Source organism: Lineus longissimus, chromosome 10 (assembly GCF_910592395.1).
Source record: "Lineus longissimus chromosome 10, tnLinLong1.2, whole genome shotgun sequence".
Classification (NCBI taxonomy): Eukaryota; Metazoa; Nemertea; class Pilidiophora; order Heteronemertea; family Lineidae; genus Lineus; species Lineus longissimus.
This window is the reverse complement of record NC_088317.1, coordinates 3,547,235-3,572,132: the sequence shown is the minus strand read 5'-3', so window position 1 is coordinate 3,572,132 and position 24,898 is coordinate 3,547,235. Positions and strand designations below refer to the sequence as shown.

At 41.7% G+C, this 24,898-nt stretch overlaps 4 protein-coding genes across 7 annotated transcripts; 2 read left to right on the top strand and 2 right to left on the bottom strand.

Annotated features, from left to right (window-relative positions):
• Positions 1–242: 242 nt before the first annotated feature.
• Positions 243–11,087, bottom strand: LOC135495166 (protein FAM151A-like). Of its 2 annotated transcripts, XM_064783622.1 has the most exons (10): positions 10,795–11,087; positions 8,163–9,626; positions 4,889–5,051; positions 4,289–4,404; positions 4,024–4,180; positions 3,598–3,810; positions 3,070–3,332; positions 2,773–2,922; positions 2,263–2,487; positions 243–1,979 (listed from the first exon to the last, which is right to left on the bottom strand). In XM_064783622.1, the coding sequence occupies exons 2-10, from the start codon at positions 8,278–8,280 to the stop codon at positions 1,675–1,677; spliced, it is 1,710 nt and encodes a 569-aa protein (XP_064639692.1). In that variant the 5' UTR covers positions 8,281–9,626; positions 10,795–11,087; the 3' UTR covers positions 243–1,674. The 2 variants fall into 2 exon arrangements, with proteins under 2 accessions (XP_064639692.1, XP_064639693.1); XM_064783623.1 differs by lacking the exons at positions 8,163–9,626; positions 10,795–11,087 and adding an exon at positions 7,526–7,757.
• LOC135495169 (uncharacterized) lies at positions 7,634–20,075 on the top strand. Of its 2 annotated transcripts, XM_064783627.1 has the most exons (4): positions 7,634–7,765; positions 15,441–17,420; positions 18,424–18,549; positions 18,977–20,075. In XM_064783627.1, exons 1-2 carry the CDS (start codon positions 7,737–7,739, stop codon positions 16,588–16,590), a joined length of 1,179 nt encoding a protein of 392 aa, XP_064639697.1. In that variant the 5' UTR covers positions 7,634–7,736; the 3' UTR covers positions 16,591–17,420; positions 18,424–18,549; positions 18,977–20,075. The 2 variants fall into 2 exon arrangements, with proteins under 2 accessions (XP_064639697.1, XP_064639696.1); XM_064783626.1 differs by lacking the exons at positions 7,634–7,765; positions 18,424–18,549; positions 18,977–20,075 and adding an exon at positions 14,135–14,363 and having other exon boundaries at positions 15,441–17,427.
• On the top strand, positions 19,051–19,974 carry LOC135495041 (sarcoplasmic reticulum histidine-rich calcium-binding protein-like). The gene has a single exon (XM_064783440.1). It carries the CDS (start codon positions 19,051–19,053, stop codon positions 19,972–19,974), a length of 924 nt encoding a protein of 307 aa, XP_064639510.1.
• LOC135495167 (putative serine protease K12H4.7) lies at positions 20,076–24,863 on the bottom strand. 2 transcript variants are annotated; one of them, XM_064783624.1, is made up of 10 exons: positions 24,522–24,863; positions 24,077–24,258; positions 23,365–23,501; positions 23,063–23,158; positions 22,577–22,712; positions 22,263–22,377; positions 21,659–21,860; positions 21,215–21,308; positions 20,731–20,939; positions 20,076–20,536 (listed from the first exon to the last, which is right to left on the bottom strand). In XM_064783624.1, the coding sequence occupies exons 1-10, from the start codon at positions 24,729–24,731 to the stop codon at positions 20,424–20,426; spliced, it is 1,494 nt and encodes a 497-aa protein (XP_064639694.1). In that variant the 5' UTR covers positions 24,732–24,863; the 3' UTR covers positions 20,076–20,423. The 2 variants fall into 2 exon arrangements, with proteins under 2 accessions (XP_064639694.1, XP_064639695.1); XM_064783625.1 differs by having other exon boundaries at positions 24,719–24,803.
• Positions 24,864–24,898: the final 35 nt, after the last annotated feature.

Below are 24,898 nucleotides of genomic sequence, written 5' to 3'. Positions count from 1 at the left end.
ACGAGCGAAATGTCTTAAAAACGGGCGCCGAGAATGATCTTACACATCATTCAAGGAGCAAGAACCGAAAGGAAAATGTCCTTTGCCTCATGTTCAGAGCAACATTAATTACAGAATCACGCAGCATGACATGTCGAGATTATTATTTCTCAAACTTGCACATGTTGTCCTTGGCAGGTTTCGCAACTCTTACGAAGAGCTACAAACGACGAACGACAAACAGGAATTTTTAACGAAGAGGGTTTTAAAGTTCAAAACTTTATTGAAATCAGTAGAAATAATAACATTACAGTATATTCATAGAAGCACTGGCCGATGGATGTTTTGAATTTCCCAGGGCTGGTAAAAAAATATCCGGACCGTTATTACAATTCGACATTGCAATCATGTGTTTACGATCCACCGTCAGTGAAGACGCGTATACAATCAATTCAATTAAATCAGTACAATTCAAGTTATTTCTATACAAAAACAGTAATGTGATGGCACTTAATTAAAATTACTGCATTTTCTGCCCAATGTTTCGATTTCATGACACCAGATATAGGCTTACTGTACACACTTAATGATGATATTGAAAACAAAAAGTAATTAACCATCAATAATTAAATGCACAGTTTTTGTAGTCAGAATCAGGAAAATTATCTGCCCTGAGTATTGTTGTCCCTGAATGATTTTTCTCATGTGCAATATTTATTGCATAAAACAAAAATTGCCAGTCAGCTGGTCATCGCAGATAATTGGTTTTGGTGCGACGAACGATGTTATCAAAATCGAATTTCCCGCTAGCTGAGCTGAGCGGTGATAATTATCGCTCGTCACTAGGAAAGTACTATATCCACCAAGCAGAAACAACATAGGATGTTTGACTCAAATACAATTTAATCATTAAATACCTTACCCCAACATATAATGTTGGACAATACAACCACACAAGTTATGAATACTACCTTACTCATATCAATTATGTACATTATGGCTAACCATAACAGTCATTGGGAACCTACATGTATATACTATGCCCCCCCCCCCCATAATGTATGTTAGTTTCGGTCATGACGGCTCCTGGTGAGTTCACTGTAAATACGGTGCTGTCGCGGCGAGGACAGAATGAGACAAACGACAGCAACCAATCCGCACCCGCCATAGAATCTCTCCACGTTTGACGTCGTCCGAATAGTATACTCATCAAATATCATCCAAGAAATATCCAAGAAGCCACAACAGACTTGTTTATTTAATGAAAAAGCGTTGGTGTCGTAACTAGGGCGATGAAAATATGCAATTGTACAAGCCTTTCATCACTTCGTGTGTGACAGTCGCAAACCTGACCTCATAATTATGGTGTCTGCATCGCCTTCATTGTCATCCAAGGAGGTCGCTGGCCATCGCACAAAAATGGCACTATACAACATGGAAGCTATGTACTGGCAGAGACACGCTTGAATGGTAGTCTGCTTGGAAAATTTATCAAACTGCTCCCTTAACTATTCTTATACGAATTCATTTGGGGCTCAAGAGATTCATTTGAAGCTGAAAAGATTCATTTGAAGCAGAAAAGATTCATTTGAAGCTCACGAGATTCATTTGAAGCTGAATAGATTCATTTGAAGCTCAAGATATTCATTTGAAGCTCAAGAGATTTATTTGAAGCTCAAGAGATTCATTTGAAGCTCAGTTATACTTAAATCCTATCTTGTTCATAAATGCATTATTGAGTGGCTCAGGGAGATCGTAATAAACCTTTTCTTTAGCTATATTATTCCTTACATGCACCATGTCATCAGAGTCAACAATGTCCGCTGTAGATGACCAAATACTCAACGTATATGCTATAGATTTTTCAACTAAGTTCTTTAATATAGGCCACGATTTTTTCACCATTGCTGCCCGTACTGGGAAAGTCACTGGTTGTTCTACGTCTTTTATTAACTCCAGCATTTCGTCGATCATAGCTTGCGTATAAACTTGATCAGAATCTGAAATTACAAATGAAAATAAACTGATAAATGATAATGATAATGATAATAACGAATAATCAATATTGCAAAGGGTTATCTTCGCTTACTTATAGAACAATATATCCAATCCTTCTCGAGCAGGACCGGAACTCTCGTCGTTTGGTCTCTGCTTGAATTGGCTGCCATTGCCTCCGAATTGCCTTGACGAGCCATTTCATTATTGTGAGACTTTTAGGGCTCCTGGAGTCACGCGAACGTTTGTGACATGGTTAATAACAAAATACAAATTATACATCCTTACCGCTATTACTCCATCCCGTCGTCCAACCTATCGATAGAGTCGCCATAGGAAAGTACTCCTCACAATATTTCAAAAACATTTTGGCGTCCATAGGATCTTTTCCTTGTGGGCCCTTGAGGATGTCAGCATTCAGCCATATTGGTTGACGGATTAGGTGCTTTTGCTGTTTTAGGTACTCGAGGGTGGGTTTGACCGCCGCCAGGTCTTTGAAGTCTAACTTGATCCCTGGAAAGTATGGCCGACACTTTAAACGGAAAGCTTTCAAAAGAAATTTTAACTGTTAAAAACACCTTTTAAAGAAGCATGCCAAATGAGCGAATAGTTAGATAAGAGTCATACATGTATATCAAAATTCAGGCATCTTGGAGTGATCTTGTCAAACAGATGAATCGCTGTGCAGGAGAGTTCTTTGGTTATTCCGATACAATTTTTTCCCGCGATTTTCATTTTCGCGAATTGAGATAACATGTTTTCGCAAAATCCGAAACTTTAGCAGTTTATTTACATTACCTTTATTGGTCATCAGGACCGCTTGTAGCCACATGTAGAACGTATTGTCGCTGTCTGTGGCGGGAGGATGTGCCATTATCGGGACGGTGGTCTCATTAGCTGTTCCTCTACCCCTCACGATGATATCGGCCTCAAGCATCAGAACATCACCTGTAAAAACAAAAGTTTACAAATATATTTAAAACAAAATATTTAATGTGTGGAGGCATTTCGGATGTCGATGTATCTTACATTAGGAGAAGACTCCGCATCATAATCGTCCGATAGTTGTTGGCAAGAGTATTCCAATCTACTCACTCTTTAAAGCCTTGGACACCTCCGCCTTACTGTTGGCAGCATGAGCCCACGTGATCCCGAGAGCATCGCGAGACTTGAGCGGGAAGTAGTTCAAGAGACTGGCAGCCGTCACTGCGAGTTTTTGCAACATCTCGAAGCGTTTTCCCGGCAGGTCGAAATAGACCCGCCTCTTGTCGAAGTCGTTCCAGATGTGGAGCATGTCGAAGATGGAGACGTTTTCCCAGTCTTCCGCACCTTTTGGTGTCGAAACTGTGATTGTCATTCTATAAAACGCAAATATAAGAGGTAATAAAGGTGGCACAATGTCTTTATTTTGGGCTTCATCATGGTAACCACAAAATAAATAATTTGAAAGACTCTGGTGAAATTCTATGTCTTGGCTGCTGAGAGAGTCATTCTGTCATTTCTTCAGGGTTTGTACACATTTAAGCTCACTGTTCAACAACAGTCGTATTTCTTTATAAGCTAGTTAGATCTTTCACACTTGCTGTTAATTTCCACAGGTATACATTTATGTTTGATTCTTACTTTGATGATTTGGACAGCAGCCACTTAAATTCAGGCCACGATTGCGTCAGCAGCGACGCCCTTGCGCCAATGGTGATAGGCTGCACCGAGTCCTTGCAGAGCTGCCACATTTCCTCCATCATGGCGCGGGTGTAGGTCTCCCCGCAGCAGTCAGTCACCCAGCTCAGGGAGAGCGTCACTCGGGGGAAGTTCTTCTGTACCAAAGACAGGAATCTAGAAAGAGAATTGTAAAAAAATATACCAATTGCCATCACCATTCTGTGCTGTGAGATGAATCAATAGGACGACCAGTCCTTCTCTGTGGAGGGTCGGGTCTATTCCTGGAGCGAATGATCCCAGTGCTCTGTTTTACGTTGACTATCCTTGTTCGAAAAGTACAAAGCAGGTAATACCACAGCCACCTGTCTCAAGCAAAATGTATCTTACCGCTTGCCATCAATTGGCTGCTGCTTGGCGTTCGCTCCACCTGGCCCGATGGCCACATCGGCGTTCAGCCAGACAGGTCTGTCAAGATACCGCCGACTGCTGAGGATCCGGAGTGTTGGCTCAATCGCCTCCAGACTCTTAAAGTCGATTTTTAGACCTGAAAACAAAAAATTCTGATGGAGAAAGGTGGAGAATGCTTAAGAGACTATAATTTTGAATAATAAAGAATAACTGCTCGAGTTAAGAAACTGTTTTCCTTTCTTACCCTTGTCTTGTCTCGTTAATGACGTTTGAAGCCATTCATAAAATGTGATATCGCTATCTACCGCGGGAGGTTGAGCCATTATTGGAATGTTTGTTTGATTCGGAAGACCCTGATATCTGAAAGGGAAACGAAATGCTGTGACGATGATTCTACGATGGTCGAAACAGCTCTGCGGATAAAGACAAATGTTAAAGCAATCTTATCTTGGCTTACTTGTTGTGACTTAGTCCTCATTAGGCCAACTAAAGATGAAGGGAAACACGGACTACTCGGATCTGCAACTGCCTTTGAGTAGAACTTATCAATAGAATTAAACCGGATCTAGAAGAACGTAAATTACGCCTGACATGCTTCCGTATGAGAACGGAAGCCATTCATAGAATCTCTCTTATATTGAGATCATCCTCGAGACTGACAATAGTGTTCTCCTTAAAAGAGAGGTCTCCTGACTAAAGAGGTCAAATGGAATGGAAACAACAAATTTTTGACCAAAGCTAGTCTTCTCAATAGAGAGAGTGTCCCAGTCGAGAGGATCCTGCCAAGGGAGATTCCACTGTACAAGCTGATGAGAAAGGGGAAGGGTATCAAGTTGGCACCAACCTTAGCGTGACGTCCCCCTCCACCATCATAAAGTAGCCCGTAAGTGCGTCCCTTGTCTGTGCCCTGGTGTTTGCTCCGTGGTACCAGACGATGTCCAGGGCATCGCTCACACCGAAAAATGTCAGGGGGTCACCCATTGTGTCAAAGTAGTCACTGCCGGGAACTGCAACGAAAAGGATACTTGGTGTAAATTGTGCATTCAGTTTGTTATGCTTGTGGTGCAAGTCATGACGTATAGTTAAACGTGGTAATTATGATATTTTACGAGTTTCAGAATGTTGAGAAGGAACACAGAGGATTATTTAGTAATTTGGCGTATGTTATTAGAATTAACGGTAGTTCATTTTTTTCGTAGCAGTAAAAGAAGACGCAAGTGTCCTATAAGAGCTCCTTTTCTTGACTTTTAGCTGGGTCATGTAATTTATAGAAAATCAATTACAATGTAAACCGTAAAATCCTTGTGGACTTGGGAATATTAAGATCAACTTGCGAATGTAAAAATCGTGAAACAGATACTGGCATTTACTTGTAATCCGAGATGGTGGTTGGGATGTATTGTACGGATTCACGGCTAACAACTAAAAGGTACTATTTCACCGGAGGTTTTGGTTGTAGCACTCATAACAACTCATATTCTATTATCGCGGGTTCGCTGTAGCAGCTGCCTAATTAGTGTGCGACTGGTGAGCGCTGCAGCGGGTCTCAGGTGAAATAGAATCCCCATCGATGGCCTGCAGTAGTCTATGATACCTTAGCAGCTGATGAAAGGATAGGTTACCCCGTTTTAAGTTATCGGATCCGCTACTACATGTACAAGCTAGCTACGCCGGTCGTCGCTCCCACTAAAGCTTTTTCCCATGTGGCTTGATCCGGTCGCCTCCAGTGCTTATTTTGGTAGCCGCAGGCGCGTTTTGCGACACTTCTATAGACTTGCAACCAACCACACAAGCTATTAGGTAATTTTTTGCATTATGAAATATCCTCTGGCATTTTTCAATAGGGCCGATTGGGAGCATTTAACGACAAAATCATCTTCACGTGAGTAAAACCAAGAAAGCGCAAACCATATTGCGATTGCTTTACTGGCGCTGTAAACATCGTAGACCACATTTTTGATGATCCCTAATCACCAAAAAGTACATGTCACTCTTCCCCAGCATCTGATCGAATACAACATGACAAAAGCCGTAAAACAACTAAGGGTTCATCCGAACTCCGATGCCAACCTCTCCCCATGACTGTTACCATGCATGATAATGTGCGATGATATCGTTTCTAGATGAGTCTGGGTACAATGTAAAAAATAACCAAGCTCAATGTTCATACATGTATACGTAGGTGTGTGCTTGGTTCATCACAGAATTCATAAGTGCAGAATACTGGGTACCAGGTCAAGCAAATCAAACGGATGACTAAGTCTCGCGTTAAACGGCGATTTTTATGAGAATCGGTTGTTGAAACATGGCTGCCTTTCCCCGGATGGTCGCGTGACATGGGGAATGGCCCATTAAATAATGCTACAAGCCAACATCAAAGGCGCCGCCAATCTATTCGATATCAGTGTTATCTTGGGTTGATATATCTGATAGTTCAGCGTATCGGTGAATATTTACTGCCTATTCTGCAGGATGGCCATGTTTGAGCTGCAAAATAACTCGGGTCGGATATTGCAAAATCTGACTGTTGGTTTTTGGAAAGGCGCAGCAAAAAAGGAAGGCAACAAAAACACCAATCAACCATTACCAATCGGCGAAGGTGTAGAGGCCTGCCAGAGGCCTACTCTTCATCATTCTGAGGCCATTAAGTACATGTACATTTATTTGTTTATCGACAGCGGCATTGCACCTGATTTACCGCTAATGTCTAGTCAACAACTGTGAAGTGTGAGATGATGATTATGAATCTATTAGAACAGTTAACCCTTTCATAGAAAATACTTGAAAAGAAATTCACGTTTTCGATATTTTTGAAGTTTCAATGAATCCTTGGTTTTCATAGTCCAAGTATTCCTGCCAGCAAGCACCGGTGTGACAGCGGATATGGTCCCCCTGGAGTCATAGTCCGGTAGCACTATATTTGACCAATTAAGCAGCATGATCTATTGTACCGCTAACCCTAACCAAAACATTTAGCAATGCGGGCTATTGTTACACGGACTATCAGCCCTAGAACTACTATCCCTTGCACACCGGTATATGCCCTTTAGCGTAAAGATGTTTTGTTTCCCGACTCTGCAGGTGGTGTATTGCGGGAGTTCTCGCAAATCCCCCGAAACGCCGACGTGAACGCCTGTCTCAATATTATTCGACCTCCTGATAACGATGTTGTACAATGCGATAGCCATCCGCGCGGCCGCGTTGGCATTTCGGGGAATTTGCGAAACCTCCCTACAATACCAGCAAGTATTGTCTGCGCCGTGTGCTTGACCTTGACATACATGTAGTATCGATTTTATGCGTTATGCTCCTTCAATAAGGCTACCACGCACGTAGACTTTCGTGTTCGATAGTATAGACCTTACAGAACGAGAGAAAGCCTATACCAATATGGGAATTTACAAAAAAGGAAGGGGTGGGGGGGGGGGGGGGGTCTGTTTGAGACACAATGAGATGATACCTGATGGGAAATCCTACTCACCGTTAAGAAACCTACGTGACACTGGACAGAAATCGAACCGAAAACATTCAGTCACGAGCAGGGAGACGAACACAAAAATTCCGAAACAGAACAGGCACCAGAACCTTACGGCCATGTGTACCCACCAGAACCTGCGGCCGGTGCGCACCAAAACCTGTGGCAAGGACGTCCACACTCCGGCAATTTGGCGAACATACACTAGATTGTCGACATGCTGATAAATCCGTGTACACTCGTGTTGTAAGTTGATTCAATATATCAATGTCTATTGATCAGGTGTATGCCTGTTGTTGAATACAGCTGTTTAATATCAAGATACCGGTATTGTCGCATCATACATGTACCTAGACGTTTATAAAACTTAACGATCTACATGTATATTTATTTGACGATGTTTCCATTTTCTATTTTTTTCATCTTGCATTGATTGGAGAAGGTACCTCACCTTTTTAGCGCGGATGTTATATATCATGACTTCAGTCTTGTCTTACTATAGCTTTAGAACCAATGTGACATTCGGGACGCCTCATCACGTGGGGCCTTAAGGCTTGCATAAGCGCCAAAGAAGGGTATATATGTATCATATGTTTTTTTCGGGCGGGGGGGGGGGGGGGGAGACGACGATGTCCATACTTACCATATCCATAAGGGTCTTTCTTGCCTCCCATAGAAACTCCAAAATACACCGCCACCGCTATTCCGGTCCCGATCAGAATAAGGGACGCCACGAGCGCCCAAACTGTCCTCTTATCCATCTTTCTCTATTGTACACCACAAATAGAAACGGTATTTTTGTTCGGTAATTTTCTGCTATCCTTGAGCTGTTTTAGATCGTCCAGAATGCGTTTAATTTATCTCTTCGTGTAATAATGTATAATGAAATCCCGCAACTATCCGATCCTTGATGATAGCTAAGAATTGATAATGTATTGTCCCAAACTGTCCTAAGAAACGTGACTCGTAACATATGATAAAGTTATTTTTTGTCACTGTAGCTATTTTCTGCTGTGGTATGCTATCCTTGGACTGTTTATAGATTTCCAGGAGGCTCTTTATTCCCGAGTTGGTAACCGAAGTGTATGGGCTATACCGGGTAGCGGTATCATAAAGTTGCGGGCCTTATCCCAAGAAAGTGACGAAAGGCCGCGAGCGTAAACAAAGCAAAGGAGGTTGTGCACAGTTGTGGATGTCTTCGATAGTTTGCACTTTAGCTATTGGCCCAGAATGTTACGAAGCTTTGTTATCTGCAGGGAACTGGATTCCATGAAGGATTCGCAGAAGCTGTTGTTGGCTGGCCGACACTGATTAGTTATTACCAGAAAACAATCAAAAACGTTGTCTCTCGTAACACATTAAAGCTTTCATCAATGATAGATAAACGACTGAGTGACGCAAAGTTTATACTTGCTAACGTGTAGTGTGCATGTATTTCGTTATTGGAACTGTAGCAACCACCAAAGTCTCACCAAATGGAACCAAATGATATTGAAAGGTGTCAGAGATTTAAACAACAACGCGTGACCCTGGGTACAATCCGATAAGGGCTGACAGTAGCAACACTTCCTGGGTTCGATCGTACTTTAAGGTAAGTTCACAACAGATTTATGTGTTCAGTGGGTTACGCAGGATCGGAGGAACTCTACGAAGGTTCCTTCCGCCTCGTCGTAAAGGCCGTAGATACTTTGATCGTCAGGTAGGCGTGTTGATTCCAATGAGGAACTGATTCTCATGCAGTTCGGATGTACTAGCTAATCCAAGTTTCTGCTTCCGACGAAATTCAGAGGTACCTTAGCTAATCCAAGTCAGACTGCTTCGCATGCACAGAGGCACTTTTAGCTAATCCAAGTCACTGCCCTTGTGCAGTTCAGAGGGACTGCAGCAAACCAAGTCACTGCTCTCATGCAGTTCAGAGGGACTGCCGCTTATCCAAATCACTGCTCTCGTGCAGTTCAGAGGTACTTTTAGCTAACCCAGGTAACTGCTCCCCATGCAGACGTACTTTCAGCTAATCCAATGGACCGTTGACCCAGTGAGTCTCGTGAAATGATTCCATTAAACATCGACGATCGACGTGTCCTTGTTTTCTTCTCGAGCTATGAATCTGAAAATAGTTAGATTGAAAAAGGTTTCAATACATACGATTCTTTTTGAGAATTTACACTGCAAAATGATACAGGAAAACGTTAAGATACACAATTGGTCAAATGTTAAACAGCCTTTTTCCTTCCAAGTCAAATGCTTACATAGATACATTGTCCACTTTAAATGATACCTTCTAATTGCTCGATGGCGAAACCACTACACATGTTAAAGAAATAATCCTTGAGAAATCGCATCGCACTTTATAAAAAGGTTGCCAATGCCTTCGTTTTTCGTTCAGAATACGGTTAATGTAATTACACGACATAAGTGAAAAATAAGATATCTGGTCGTGGTATAGGCACTGATATATATAGGCCTACTTCTTTATTCTTGATATCAGTGATCTACAATGTAGTTCCAAGTGATCTAACTGTCTGTCTGCTATCATGAAGTCGGTCTATTAATGTTTGCCCTTCAATGTCTTATGTTATAAAAAATAAACATACGGTAGCTGATAACTGAACATACTGCTGTACATGATCAATCATGAAGGGAAACCAACGGTAAATAAACTGGTACAGAGTTAATCAACAAACAAATAGAACATGTACATGTAATATTGGGAAAGAAATTGAGATATTTTGCATAAAATCAAGCTATATTCCCTGCAGGCAGTTCCATAACCAATGCCGATGAAGGATCAGGAGCATATGTCTCTCTTCTGAGAGGGGCACCTATTATGTCGCTTGTGGCTCAAGGGAATTGACGTACCGAACTGGAGTCAAACCCCGCGAGAAGGAACTAGGCAAAAGCCGAGGGGGCCGCCGAGGTTTTGGGCGAAATAGCGGTGTTTGTCGAGACAGATACATGCCGATAATGTGGTGTCCAATTCTATTCAAAACACATGAAAGTGTAATTTGGTGTATTTAAGGCCTTATCCATCGGGAACCTGCTTTCGGCATCAAGTTAATACATAGCCAATTGAGTCATCAATATACTAGTATACACGTATGACAGAGTAGGTCGGTCGTCAGAAATGTCAAACACCAATAAATATAATAGGGGATGAAATTGGGGATGTAACATACATGTTCTGGTATCCTCATGCTCATGGCTACAGTGAAAGAGCCTATTACATCCAGGAGCAAAACAAGTAGAAGAAATTGCAACAGCTTTAGTTTACTTACCGTTCCTCTGAAGTCTGATACTCAACAATGGAATAGGTCAGCATGGAATACAGAGAGTATACAGGTTTGTTTCGACGGAATCTCAAGAGTACATGTAGGCTTAAAAAGCATTAGATGTCTATAGACAAAATTGACGTTGGTCTTCGAGAGCAGGTTGTGAACGTCCGACTACGAAATTCGCTAAAGGACTGTCAGGATGTTTCCCCTTTCTCGTAGCTTCTCTTAGTGAATGCTCAAACATTTTATAATCCACACACAGCCATCATATTCTCCACTGGCGCTCTTTTATTATATTGACATATTATATACACCATGTAAAGTGCATTTTCCCGCACGGCACAATCTCGATCATGAGTTTTATTGCCCCATTCCGGGACGTGAAACCGGCGAACTCAGTGCGGGGAAGGCTGTTGACAAGGCCACTGAAACGCGTCCACCATATCGGCGCTAGCCCCGTGATATTTTACTGATCTTTACTTCCAAAGGGTAATAAACCCATTTTAAGTCATTAAATTCTTCACGAGTCTTCCACATCATTGTGATGGTGATTTTGGTGATGTACATTGTTTTCTTCCACGCGGTTCACCCCTTTCTTGCTCTGCTTGGTTATGGCCCGATTTGATGTAGTGCCTGACTAAGATATTTTACGAGCGAGAGATTCGTGTTAACCCTGGCAACACGGGTCGGGGAAAGAACACCAGCTTGTATATGATACTTCAAAGAGAATTATCAAAACGCGCAAAGATTGCCGCGGATAGCACGCGTTCAATTGCACAGGATAAACTTTTCAATAATTTTTTTACTGAATTGTGATACTTATGAAGATTTTGATTCGGATATGAAGCATAGACAAAACTCTCCATGGTATCAGTGGAAGCTTTAGCATGGCTCACTCTCATTAAAGATATAAAGACTTGAGTCTTTTCGTCATTCTTGGTGGTATTGTCATATAGCATTTCATTCCCTTTGTCTGCGTCGTGGCAGGACCACTTGAGTACTTTTGGGGGTTATTGAAAGTATTTGGGAAGATGTCATCATTGACATGATTGATCAATCGCGGCTGATATCTCTTTTGCCGTGGGTTTGTTAAATCTAGGTTAGATTTGAGAGGAAAAACAAGATTATTTATTCGATACGCCTGTTCCCCACACCGGCCAGCACACTTGCTGACTTCGCTCATTGTCGGTAAAAAAAGGCAGACAAATCAATGCCTTTTTTCGAAAGAAGCGTGTGCCGCACTCATTGCTCTTTCACGCGCTTTCATACGAGAGTCAAGATAGCGACTCAGGGTAAAGGCATATCTTCACTTGGGCGCTTTACGCCGCAATATTTTGAACAAAAAAGTAAGTAGATAAATTAAAAGTGCGGCCATAAGTATTATGCAGATACATGTATCTACTTTATCAAACCTACAATGATAGAGTATGTAAGTGTGAAAAGCATTTCTATTGAACGACTTTAATCTATAGTCACCGGTTCATATAGTAATACACGTTAATCTGCCATTAAACTTTTCAACAGGACACTTTTTCCAGGGGACATTGATTCCCATTACACCGGTTTGGATATACACTGTACACGTATGGGCCCCTAACCAGACCAAGCCACCAGGGTTTGACGGGAAGTCCCAGCTGGAGAACTCAACTAAACACGTATAGGTTAAAAATTCTGATAGAGACGGAAATTCAAAATGATCATAAATGTCTCAGGAAGATGATTTGCGATTCCATTTTGTTATGACGTCACCAGACCATGACCACTGACAACAGGTTTACGACATCTCTCGTGAGGCCCGAGGCTTTTGGGTAAAATGATATAAAAAAATGATATTGCGTACTCTATCTCCCATAACATCGCCTCCCTCGCCGGGACTAATAGTTCAGTTGAGATATCAAAGTGCACTGCCATAAATGTCCTCTGACCGATATATTTAACTTAGAAATATAGACGGCAATTAATGCAGTTTAACATGGCGAACAGCAATAACGGCACACAAACATGAAGCAGTCATAAAGTTCTCCGGTCCAGCTTGATTTTATGCGTTTATCTCGAGATCAATGGCGAGTTTTATTGCCGCGAGACCCAGGGAAAGACTTTGGCAGATGAAATTATGATATTCGGCAGTTTTCAAAGAGAACGGTTCGTGTTCCGGTGGTAGAAGATTATATGTATATGACGGGTTTATCTTTTTGGCTGGCACGTTTAGTTCTGGGGGTAGGTACTTCCGTTACACCCTGCCCTCTGCTTCAACGTTAAAACAACACAAACGCCATCTTCATGGTGATGAAGGAACCAATTGTAAAGCGATTCAGACGTCGTTTTTTAGAGGGTTGGGAGTGCTGAAAAATGGGTCTTTTCGGTCACTTTTGACACTTTTTAACTAGGAAAATTAAATACAGATTGGGTATAGTATGGTATTAACTATCGTATTAGTAATTCTTAACCATTTGAATTCAAATATATTAGTTCTTCAATACTTTTTACTACTCTTTTAGCTGTAGATCAAGTGATTCATGGTTAGTTTCACAACGACATTTATTTCGCATTTGTTACAATGGGAACTACCAGATAAGTTGTTTCTACTAATGTACAAATTAAATTGATACTTTTTTAAATGATTGTATTACGGTGTATCTTGGTAGACAAAAACTAATGTCTATACGTGGTATTTTTTGTGTCATGTACTGTATGTATAAATTTACATGGTTCAGCTGTCGGAGATCGTGTGACGCAGTAAATATTAAATTGTGTGACCAAAGGATGAACAAATAAAGATGTATAAATATAAATACAAAAGTCTGTTGTTTCAGACCAATGATATCATCTCTATCAATATGCACAGAGCATTATCACAAATCAAAGGGGAGTTCAATAAATTACCGTTTATTTTTAGGCCAAGTGAATCAATAGAAGACATGACCTCAAAGCGATGTTTACCATTATATTAGGTGTCTATAAATTTATTTGATAATTTTGAATGAACATTTTAATGACACAAACTGCTTAGTATCAACTCAGTGTGTAACGGGCAAATTTGACATAAAAGAACCATGGAAATACATGTCCGGTGACATAACGCAGCCTTTCGAATAATAGTTGATATTTAAAGCGGCAAATAATAATCTGTTATATTTTAGCTCAATTCGATATTTCTCCCATACCGGTTTCACCCTTTGCGGTCATGATTGGCACCGAAACCGTTGCAAGTTACGCAGTAATATTTCCGAAGGGTATTTCCCTGTAATTTTTCTTTGAGCTGGAAGGTGTTGTCACCTTGACTCGCAGATGACGTGATGAAAAGTGTTAAATGAATTATGTAACACCTAGTAGCGTATACATAGCGTATTATGCTATGTCATATTCTCCGCCCAAAGAAACCTTCCACTTAGAACATAATCACCTGTATTTTGAAAAGATCGATCACTGGTTCACGTCAGGCGTGGCTATCGCCTACCTACAAGTTACCATGGATACTGATATAATCGTCATGTGAAGGCAGGTTCTAGAAGGCAGTTTATGTTATTAGTTCCAATACCCACACCGAGGCGACCAATAAAAGATGGCGAGAGGTAAGCCTACGTCTTATTTTTTATTTTTTCAGGTTCATATCAGAGGTCTACCCCTGGCATTTTTTCCACGGTGTATTCAAACCCTTTCTTATTTGGAGTCATTGGCATTAATTTTTATAGATGATTAAATGATCGTCATAATCTCATTGGCGGCGAAAGAAATCTCTCATGTCTTTATAAATGAGTGGTCTTGTCATACGTTGCGTACCTTTTAAGCCTTTTAGTTTCCCGGTAGGGCACCCGAGAACGAAAAAACCGTCGAGGCACGTGACGTAGCCGACGATCACCACATGTTGCACTGAAAGTGATACATGTATAGGCCTACATCGCGCACTTCGCTAAATCATGCCGATCCAACGTCGTTGTGTGTGTATTCATTCTCCTTGAAAGGAGGAGACTTTGGGACTGATAATATTCACCGCCGATAAGTCGGCATGCGCTAAATTGTGGTGACCCACTTTGTCTTCAACGAAAATTTATAGGTGTCATCCACCCACTGTAGACCCCAATCAAAGCGAATGAATTTTAGGAACGATGATACAAAGGGCTGCTGTGAAAGGATGATTACTGCCGAGTGTCACTAAGAGCAGCTTATGATTACAAAGTCGGTGGGGTATGTTCGGCCATCTCTGCAGTCCATAAGCAGCGTACTTTTACTCCTGTTTTTCTGATGTCGGTGTCCATGCGTCGCAAACGGTTAAGTTGTTCACGAGAGACAAGCTCGTGATGTACATATGGCGATAACATCAAGTGCAATCGAGGAAGTCATGAGACATTTCTCTTTTAAAAAATGACCGGTGATCGATTATCAGACAGATAACTGGTGATATACATATATATATATATCTGCCGCGTCGATGATCTTTCGATAACAGAACTGCCGCCATCGATCAATAACTTCGTTCAAAATTGATTTGTGATAGACTCATCGCGATCAAGAAAAGGAAGTATATATAGTCTTTTAGAAATAAAAGTTTTTGAGCTTTGGAAAAAGGAATTCATTCTGGCTATTTATCGAGATGGCTTTCTTCGCCCGAAGAACCGCGCATATCTTAATCGGCCTATTGTTTCTTTCAGGTATGAACTTGGTCTCGACATGATTCACAGCTACGAGCTCGAGCAGACCGAGGGGCTCAAGGTCAAGGGTCGAAAGGGCAAGGCCCTCCTCTGGGCGATTCTAGCCTCATGCTGGTCCATTATCATCATCCTGCCAACATCCCTAGCATGCGTATCAATATTTATCATCTACGGGAAGGAGGACATTTTCATTTCGCCGACGGACCAGTACCCAATTTCGCCAATCTCCAGAACGATGTGCAGGTACTTGGATGTACAATCACCAGTGCATATAAACATGGTGCTAGTGAATTACCCACCGGCGGAGAATGGCGGCATCTATAACGTGACGTCACCACGTCTCGCTTTAGAACTCGGCGTGAACAAGACTATAAAACCTTGGAAATTTCACATCATAGAACGCTCAAACGTCTCATTTCATTTGCTCAGACCAGTTTTGAATGTCACTTTTCTTATCATAAAAGGAGAGGAAAATTACGAGTCGTGGTCCCACTCAAAGGGCAAATGTGTCACGTGCGTCATGGCGGAATATTCATTAAACCAAACAGTGACGTCCCTTCCGTTCTATGCTAAGGATACAGACTTGTACTATTTTATATTCAAGCCTCAAAAAGACTGCGAAGATCAAATCTTGCCTTACGTCATCTACCTCAATCGCCGGACTTACCGCTTAGAAAGCAACCATATGTGCTTTTACACCAAGTTATGTTCCTTCGACATGTTCCCGAAGACATACCAGAAAATCTACATCGATTACGAAGACTTAGAACAGACATTTCAACCAATCAGATTGACCCTCACTTGCCATCCGCGGGAATGGATATATCTATTATGTTGTTTTCTCCTCCCTGTCGTCCTAGGCGTCATCATCACGACCGCTGTGTTGTATTACCACAAGTCTTACGAGCGCTCCGTCACGGAACAGCTCGCTGAACAGCAATACGAGGAGCACGAGTGTCCCGAGCTCTGCTCCCTCCCAGGAGAGGAAAGTCCGGCCCGGCGGAGGTTCGTCCCTCATTTGAGCGACATTGAAGAAGTGGCGTCTGTAGGAAGTTGTGATTCGCAGTCATCGCTCCTGAACAGAAACATGAAGGTGATGGCTAATTATGCAATAAATTCGACGACGGAGGACTGGACTCCTAGCGTTTGAAGACCGCGGAAGCGTCCATGTTCGTGTGTCAATAACACGTTCTGCAGCTTTCTAATAGACTCCCTGGGCAGCCCATTGCGTCACCCTAATTGGGTCTCATTATGGCGAGGAACGAGGCCGGTCCACTGCGTTCGGAGTGTACTTTCTAAAAGCGATTTCAATTCGGTTTTTCATCCAAAAAACTGTTGGCCTGAGAATGGGTACAAACTAATATCAATCACTCCATGTTTCGGAAAACGTTTTTAGATATTTAGTATTTAACTTATCAAAAGCTACCCCATCAGCTATAGCGAGATGTGTGTCTATAATAAAAAGGAAGTGACTACTTGGCAAGCCCGGCTTACCAAACAGCGACTTTTTCTTGTCCTGAATGGAGAGCCGAACTCATTAATATTAAAGTAAAGTCTCCAGCTCGCCAAACAGGGTAGATTTTTTACCTGTTTGGCAAGCCCGGCTGGCCGAACAGGGTGGCTTTTTAGTGCTGTTTGGCAAGCGGCTCTCCAAACAGGACAAAAAAAGATGCCTGTTCGGCGAGCGGCTTGCCAAATAGACCCGGCCTAATAAAAAAATGTGTATATTGAAAAGGAATTGACCGGTGTTGCCCGGCCACAGGGTGATGGTTCAAATAAGTACGTGAACCATCAGCACCATCATGCACCGGGTCTAATTGGTCTTGGTGATTTCAACGAAAATCAATTGCCCATTTTTTTCCCGGCGCCATGTGATCAATCGGTAATTGGCCTGAGCTCACCCCTCCCAAAATGGCCATCTGACTGCGAAGCCATGCAGCTGGAAAAAATCGGATAAAACACAATACAAATTGTAATATTGTAAGTACTGGAAAATGTAGTTTATTTTTCTTTAAGCGCCCCGTAAATTAGCCTTTTAGATCGCATACCTGCGCTTATAATCGCTGATTTGTGCGACAAAAGGATATTTCGTCTGCGGCTGCTAAAACCGGTAATCCATCTTCATAAGCTTGACGCATACGACATCCAAAGTTTCGGTTTCGCCCTCAAAATCCATCTCACACGGGAGATGCATTATACTTATTATGGTCCAATTTTCTCAAAAGCCCCAGGTCCCCGCTTCTTTCGAACTCCTCAAATCTTCGGTGCTCGGCCCCACAAACATGACTAAACTTTCAGTATATACCGTACGTCCCTACGAATTTGGGGGCATAATCTTTTTACTTCAAATGTATACGGCAATAATGTTTATAAACTGTGCCATAAGAAAATCCAATGACGAAAACGGAAAGGTCCTTGGGCATTATTTGTTTCCATGTTTTGACTCAGAGCATCAATCATTAAAATGAGTCTCGTCTAACTATTTCGGGGGATACATGCATGCAAATGGACCGGCCTGAAAAAAGAATTGAGCTCAAAAAGAAAGAAAAAGAAGGGGCCAAGTCGGACATTTTTCTGGATAATAATTATTGGTTCTAACCCCAGAAACTCGGCAGGATGGGGCAATCAATAGCAATGGAAGGGTGTCACTGATATTCTAACCAATACGAAAGATAAAACAAGGCCTACCAATATACACGAAAACATGTGGCCAACACCAACACTTCGAATCAGTAAATCGATTCAATTATTTTAACCCAACCCAATTGATCCCGTTCGATAACCCACTTTATAGCCAGTTTTTTTTCTCGCTGAGGACCAACCAGCCTGAACATCATGGTCTATATCCCCTAAGGCATTTTTTCACCTCTATGACAAAGTAACTCAAATTTGTGGCTCTACGTGGTGGCATGGTGGTAAATTCCACACCCAAGCTGCCCCTTCTTGAATAATTATTATTCTCCTTCTCTAACAACGATTCCAGAAATTTCAAGTTAAAAGAGAAGCTTCACAGATACTAGGACGAGTAGTGGCGCCATGACGCGTTCTACACGGCTCCTTCTCGGAATACCTTGCATTCTCTTCCTATACTTGCTGGGAAATTATCAAGGTGTGTATTTGCAGACTTTATTTATTTTTATTTATTGACCTAAAAGTTTGAACACGACGAGAACGGTATTTGAAGCGACGGCAGCCTCCGAAACGACGAAATTTAGCTGCAAAGTTTCGCTACCAAAAACACGTAGGCACGATACCATGGCAAATATCACCGAGTTTATCCCGTATACCTTTTATCAGAAATGGACTTCTTTCTTAGTCAGAAATACTGAATGTGCTTTTCAAAATCATATCTTCGTGACCAATATTTTCAGATCTTCCGGAAAGGTGAATTGTCATTGTGACTTTCGCTAACGATGTTCCCAATCAAGTGTATATAGATCTCTATAGTCCCTGAAAAGTCACGCCAGAACGACACAATTTGAGGGAACAGTCGGACTGAAAAAAATCCTAGTCTAGATTATCCTGTTATCTTTCAGTCACTGCGAAGGTCATCGGCAACAAATTTAAGACGACATCGAGCGAGAACATTCCAAAGTACATGCTGGATATAATGCGTCGCCAAGGGCGTACTGGTAAGATAGAGGGTAGGAAAGTCGTCTATCGAGGGATGACAAGAGGCAAGACTGTTCCCCATGGCGCGATGATGGTTGGTAAGGTCGTTCGTCATAGAAGCTCCGGTAGTAACACTGGAGGTAAGGTAGTTCAAAAGGTAATTCGCCTCGGAAGAGCTCCAAAGAGAGGAAGGACAATCATTCGCAAGATCATTCGTCAAGATACATCTAGTGCCAGGAATGTTCCCGATAAGTCAGGCGGGAAGGTCATCAGAGAAGTTGTTTCTCAAGGAAAATCAAGCAAGACTGGAGGAAAGACCAAGGTCGTTTCTGTGCGGAAAGCTAGTGACGAGACTGTCGGAAAAGTCGTCCAAAAGAGTACTTCTACAGAAATGCCCGGTGCAAAGAAAGATTCCCTGGGGTCAAAGGACTCTAAAATGAATAAAGCAACGAGTATTGGGGAAAAGAGTGAAGAGAGGGTGATTCATGAGACTATACACCATTTCTTACCAAAGTATGAAGCGACAAATCATGGCAGAGAAAGGGAAGCTCATCATAGGCACTTACACCATTTCTTACCAGAGTACGAGGCAACAAATCATGGCAGAGAAAGGGAAGCTCATAGGCACTTACACCATTTCTTACCAGAGCATAAAGCGACAAATCATGGCAGAGAAAGGGAAGCTCATAGGCACTTACACCATTTCTTACCAGAGCATGAAGCGAGGAGTATTGGGAAGAAACGTTCAAGAGATAGGAAACCCAAATCTGAACCTAAATCAAAAAAAGACGGCGATGATGATGATGATGATGATGATGATGATGATGATGATGATGATGATGATGATGATGAAAAGCCTGGCCCTGGAGAGCCAACAGCCGAAGACAGCAGAAAGCAGGAAGCAGAAGAAGACTCCAACTAAGGACTTTATTCTACAGTGACATAATTGTAGCCAACGAATCCAAACATGTGACCTCGGGTGGACAAACTCAAGACTGAATTTCAGGAGCAACATAAGAACAATTTAAGAAATATATATAAATTTATTTCCATTTCATGCTTTAGAACATATCACATCATGTATATACGTTATGGTGAAGAGAATATAAATTTTATCTCTTTATGGCAAAATAATCAAGTTGATCACACAATTCTTAGCACAGCTTTCAGCTTTTACTAGTTAATACAAACAGTTTCACTGGATGGCAAGTTGCAGCTCATATACAGGATGTTCCAAAAAGATGTCCCTACCACCAAGAATACAATGAATATTGTTTTTACATCAGAAGTCTTGAGTATGTTGTGCGACATCATACATGTCAATAACTTGCCGGCTACATCAGACGCTGCTTCCTTACAGAGGAATATCGTCTATTTGGCTGCTATCCACTGACCGACCAAGTCCTCTATCTTCTGCCTGGCTTGCTTCAGCTGGGGTGGATCATCAGGACTGTCTGGGTACATGTTGGCGCAGTGAGCCGTCCCTGAAAGACAACAGTCACACAGATGTATCTTGTAAGCTAAGGCTGTTCAGTTTTAAAAAGATACCTCCTGTAAAAGTGCGTGCCCCAAAATGGAAAGGGGTCAAAATCACAAAAAAAAATGTTCGCACCCTGAAATTACTTTGCAATGAAAAACGATGAAAGTCTGTTAAAAAATCAAACTGACTTTTTCATACCTTGAATATAGAGAGCAGTTGCAGTTGGATTTAAGTCCTTGGTGATGCCAAGTGCATGCCATGGGTCAATAGCACCATTTGGGAAGACCACCTTTGTGACTTTCATGTGATAACCGCCATAATTCGTGTTGGTTTCATTGATGCCACGCTGGAGGAGCTCGAGTGTGAACTTTGGACCAAAGATGTCAGCACATTGTTGGGTAAAAAATCTGAAAAGGATTTATCTTAATATTCAATAAATCAAACTACACTTTGAGTTAGCAGGGTCAGATGTTAGCAGTGGTCCAGTTGCCAGAGACCACCTAATTTAAGGCCCCGGGCATCTTCTTTGAGAACTTGAGTACAGCCCTATTATTGACAGCTGACCTGTAACCGCTGGTCGGAATAAACGAAATCAGGTCTCTTTTCTCTAAAATTGTGGCAAAGCTTTTGAGATAATTTTGTAAGCTGTGTGCGCATTCGAGACATATTGTTGTTTACTCACTTAATGGGAAAGTGCTGGCCAAACGGCTGATCCTTTAAATCTGAGGACTGGAAGAAACCAAACTCCACACAGCTTTGGTACATCCACTGACGACCTGCGGAAAACAATATATAATTGAGGCGGCTCTCAATTATGGGTTTGCTGCTACACCCCTATCGCGTGACTTAGTGATCTCATAAACTTCAGGGTCAACAATGCTGTCACAAATTTGAACATGATGTATTGACTATTTATGTCTTTAAATGTCAACACTTTCAAACGGTAACCTACAAGACCGCATCTAATTTCATATCTCACGCCAACCGAATGGGCGTGTTTGCCGTGTCAATACAACTCATTATCATCTCTCTCTGTTCATATCCTCTCTCTCTGTGCAAAAGAAACACTGAGCAATGCACTGTTATCAGTGACAATCCTTTGAAGTGTATCAACACCCTAACGTACCTCCAACTCCTTCCTTTGACGTCCAATCAGTCACTTGCATATTCTTGATGTAGTTTGTATATTTGAAGTCGAGACATTTTGTGCCGTACGTTTTCAGGACCAGAGCGTTTACAGCAGCATAGCGGCCAAGAGTGTCACCAATGTTGTCATCATTCATCATTTTGCAGAGTAAGTCTATGGTAAGCTGTGTGTCGACTGCACCCTGGAATTACACTGAAACTTATTAAGGGAGGGCCTCGAGCAAAAAGTTCACGACACACAACTTGGCTTCTCACCGGGTGCAAATAAGGCTCATTGGGCAATAAGCCTTAATCAGTACACTGAAACTTATTAAGGGAGGGCCTCGGGCAAAAAGTTCACGACACACAACTTGGCTTCTCACTGGGTGCAAATAAGGCTCATTGGGCAATAAGCCTTAATCAGTACACTGAAACTTATTAAGGGAGGGCCTCGGGCCAAAAGTTCACGACACACAACTTGGCTTCTCACTGGGTGCAAATAAGGCTCATTCGGCAATAAGCCTTAATCAGTAAACATTGGTCAGTATAGACTTGCAATAAGCAATAAACAATAAGAGACTTCCCTAAGGACACAATCATCATACCTCAAAAGCTCTATTGTCTTTGTTGTACTGCACAACATTCTGGAAGTTCAAGGACAGCAAATTGTAGAAATTGGCCATGTCATTTTCATTTGTTGGATCAATTGGATCACACGTCCTGGAGAAAACAAATTCATTGGATAGAAATGGCATTGAAAGTTTCAAAGAAGACATTAGGATTGCAAGACAGACAATAGGAAAACATAATACCTGTTTATACGATCTTAGATCCTAAATGCCCAAAGCAAAGCTCGGGTGGACTTTTGTTTGGTAAAGGGTACTATAGCAATTATTGCAAAGCTTGAGCAAGAACTTACATAAACATCTTCGCTAGTTTTTCTCGTCCACTTGCGTCTGCTAGCAGGCTTGTTATAGCTTCATTTGCCTTTTTGATTTGGGGGTTACAGGTGCTGCTGAATGTGTTTAGCGAGTCCCTCACCACAGAGAGATACGCTGGAATTAAAATGAAAAATATGGGTCGATTGTCATACCATGGTTTGCTCTTCATGACTTTGTGCATGACAATGCATTAGGGGGGAAACCTGAACTCACCTCTACCCCTCCCCCTGCTTGCAGACACCCTTCTGGGATACATCAGGTATTATAAAATGTATTGTAAACTATTGCCTCTAACTTTGCTTTTCCTTATTTCAAAAGGTATAGCTGTGGTAAAAATTGAATATACTTTTTTGTCTAAATCAGCCACTAGTGAGGCCAAGGTCTCATTCACTATCATTGTGATCCTCAAACATTCAGTTTAGCTTGAGAAAATACAATTATCAAAGATGCAGAAGAAAACTTACTTTTAAAGTTTACCAAGGCAAATACTGGAGCACTTGTCGCTACAGATCCAGCAACAAGATGTGGGTACTTCATTCTGAACCAGGCAGCAAGGGTGCCTAGAATTGACAAAATAAGATAAGTATGTTTCATGTCATGAATGTCAGCAAGAATAAGTTGTCTTTATTAATTCCTAATCTTTCACATTTCGTGGGACAAGTACTCTGAAGGAGAGATTTCGGAAGTAACAGTGTCTTTATCCTTTTAAAATCTATTCCTGAGGGAGGATAACCCGAGGGCATCAACAATCTAGATACCTGCTCACCTGGATAGGACCCTCCAAAGGCAATCCATTTGTTGTTCTCGAAACCCAGTTTCACTGCCATTTTATTTCGGAAATTTGCCAGATCTGCAAGGGCTTGTTCGCTGCTCAAATATCGGAGATTTTCAGTTGTCATACTGCTAAAAAACGACGATAAAGGCGAAATTAGCTTCCTTTCACTAAAACCACAGATCAATAGCATTCCGCGAAAATACTATTTATAGCTCACAAGGTCATTTGCATAAGATATTGATGACGTTTTAGTCACGTGACAGTCGGACATCGACACTTATTTCTACGCATTTGAGCTTATTTCAAAGTCAATTATCTTTGACCCTGCATTGTTTTTAGCATGAATGATACCATAGAGTCAGAGAGAGAAATATTCAGAACAATTATGTAGTATTTCCAACACTCGGGCATGTGCCAGATTGAATCTAACTGCCCTAGTTAGAAAGCCTGAATCCATTACGAAACCGCATGTTTGTCCGACATTGCCTGTAATTCAGCGATGGGGAAATAGAGGGCAGCAGCTGCAGTGACGTCATCTTCGCGGAATGCTATTGTAACCCAACCAAACAGAAACCATCCAAAGGATTGATATATGTTCACATTGCATGCACTGTAAATTAAGAATTCGACTCAAATTATTTGGAACAGCAACCCCAAACTTTTCCCCCCCAAAGTTCAACAAAGTAATGATATTTAAGGCTACCTTGTTGGATGACTTTCCCCATAATATCTATGTTCCAGCATGAGGCAATAGGCATTGTACTTCTTAGCATTTCTCAGCCACTGGCCTGCCACCATCCAATTCGCATTAGCTGTGCCTTCACCACCTATCATTAAGAAAACTGGACCACCAGCTTTGTAGAATGAGGCATTTGTGAAATAGCGCTGAAAGTGAAAACTAATGTAATTAACATAGGATTCTGCATCCAAGTTGAAAAACAAAGTAGATGGGTAAGCAAGGGTCAGAGTAGGCAGTTACTTAAGCGTAAAAATAAAGCTGCAAAGGCACACTGAACAAACCCACGCTTGCCACTTGGTCTTTTGTTTGTTGTTGGTTTATTGTGGCTCTCAATGGTTTGCTCCTAATTGTTGGCATTATTGTTGCGGGGTTAACCCCTAGCGGTAAATAAAAGAACTATGCAGCCTACCTGTCTCCAGTTTTTTGTTTCTGCAGCGTTGAAATGATCTAATTTCTGTATGAACCATTCATCAGGTGGTAAAGTCACATTCGCAGAAACTCGAGGAGAACCAAGGAAACCATTTCGGTAATGGAACAATGCATTTGACGAACAGAAAACACAGAAAACCAGCAGAATTTGGCTAAAAAAGCGAAAATCGTCCTTACCGGGGGCAGCCATTTTGTTCGTCGGTCACATGATCCATAGACCAGTACTTCGTCCCCAAAAGGGACGAAGTGCGAGCATTCTCCAAGCGTCGTCAATGCTGATTATCGTTGACAAGCCCGTCTCACACGACCTACTGTGACCTACAGCGGGTGCATGTAAATTGGACATTTGGCCCGGCG

What these genes read in the sequence shown, in the direction of transcription:
- LOC135495166 (XM_064783622.1), bottom strand. Translation starts at nt 8,280, where the DNA reads ATGGATAAGAGGACAGTTTGGGCGCTCGTGGCGTCCCTTATTCTGATC. An exon ending in CTGCTGTCCAAATCATCAAA is followed by an intron (nt 3,333 to 3,597) that starts GTAAGAATCAAA and finishes TGCGTTTTATAG; the next exon opens with AATGACAATCACAGTTTCGA. An exon ending in GACGGGATGGAGTAATAGCG is followed by an intron (nt 1,980 to 2,262) that starts GTAAGGATGTAT and finishes TTGTAATTTCAG; the next exon opens with ATTCTGATCAAGTTTATACG.
- LOC135495169 (XM_064783626.1), top strand. Translation starts at nt 14,311, where the DNA reads ATGTTATTAGTTCCAATACCCACACCGAGGCGACCAATAAAAGATGGC. An exon ending in CCAATAAAAGATGGCGAGAG is followed by an intron (nt 14,364 to 15,440) that starts GTAAGCCTACGT and finishes TGTTTCTTTCAG; the next exon opens with GTATGAACTTGGTCTCGACA.
- LOC135495041 (XM_064783440.1), top strand. Translation starts at nt 19,051, where the DNA reads ATGCGTCGCCAAGGGCGTACTGGTAAGATAGAGGGTAGGAAAGTCGTC.
- LOC135495167 (XM_064783624.1), bottom strand. Translation starts at nt 24,731, where the DNA reads ATGGCTGCCCCCGGTAAGGACGATTTTCGCTTTTTTAGCCAAATTCTG. An exon ending in AAACTAGCGAAGATGTTTAT is followed by an intron (nt 22,378 to 22,576) that starts GTAAGTTCTTGC and finishes TGTTTTCTCCAG; the next exon opens with GACGTGTGATCCAATTGATC. An exon ending in AAGACAATAGAGCTTTTGAG is followed by an intron (nt 21,861 to 22,262) that starts GTATGATGATTG and finishes GTGTAATTCCAG; the next exon opens with GGTGCAGTCGACACACAGCT.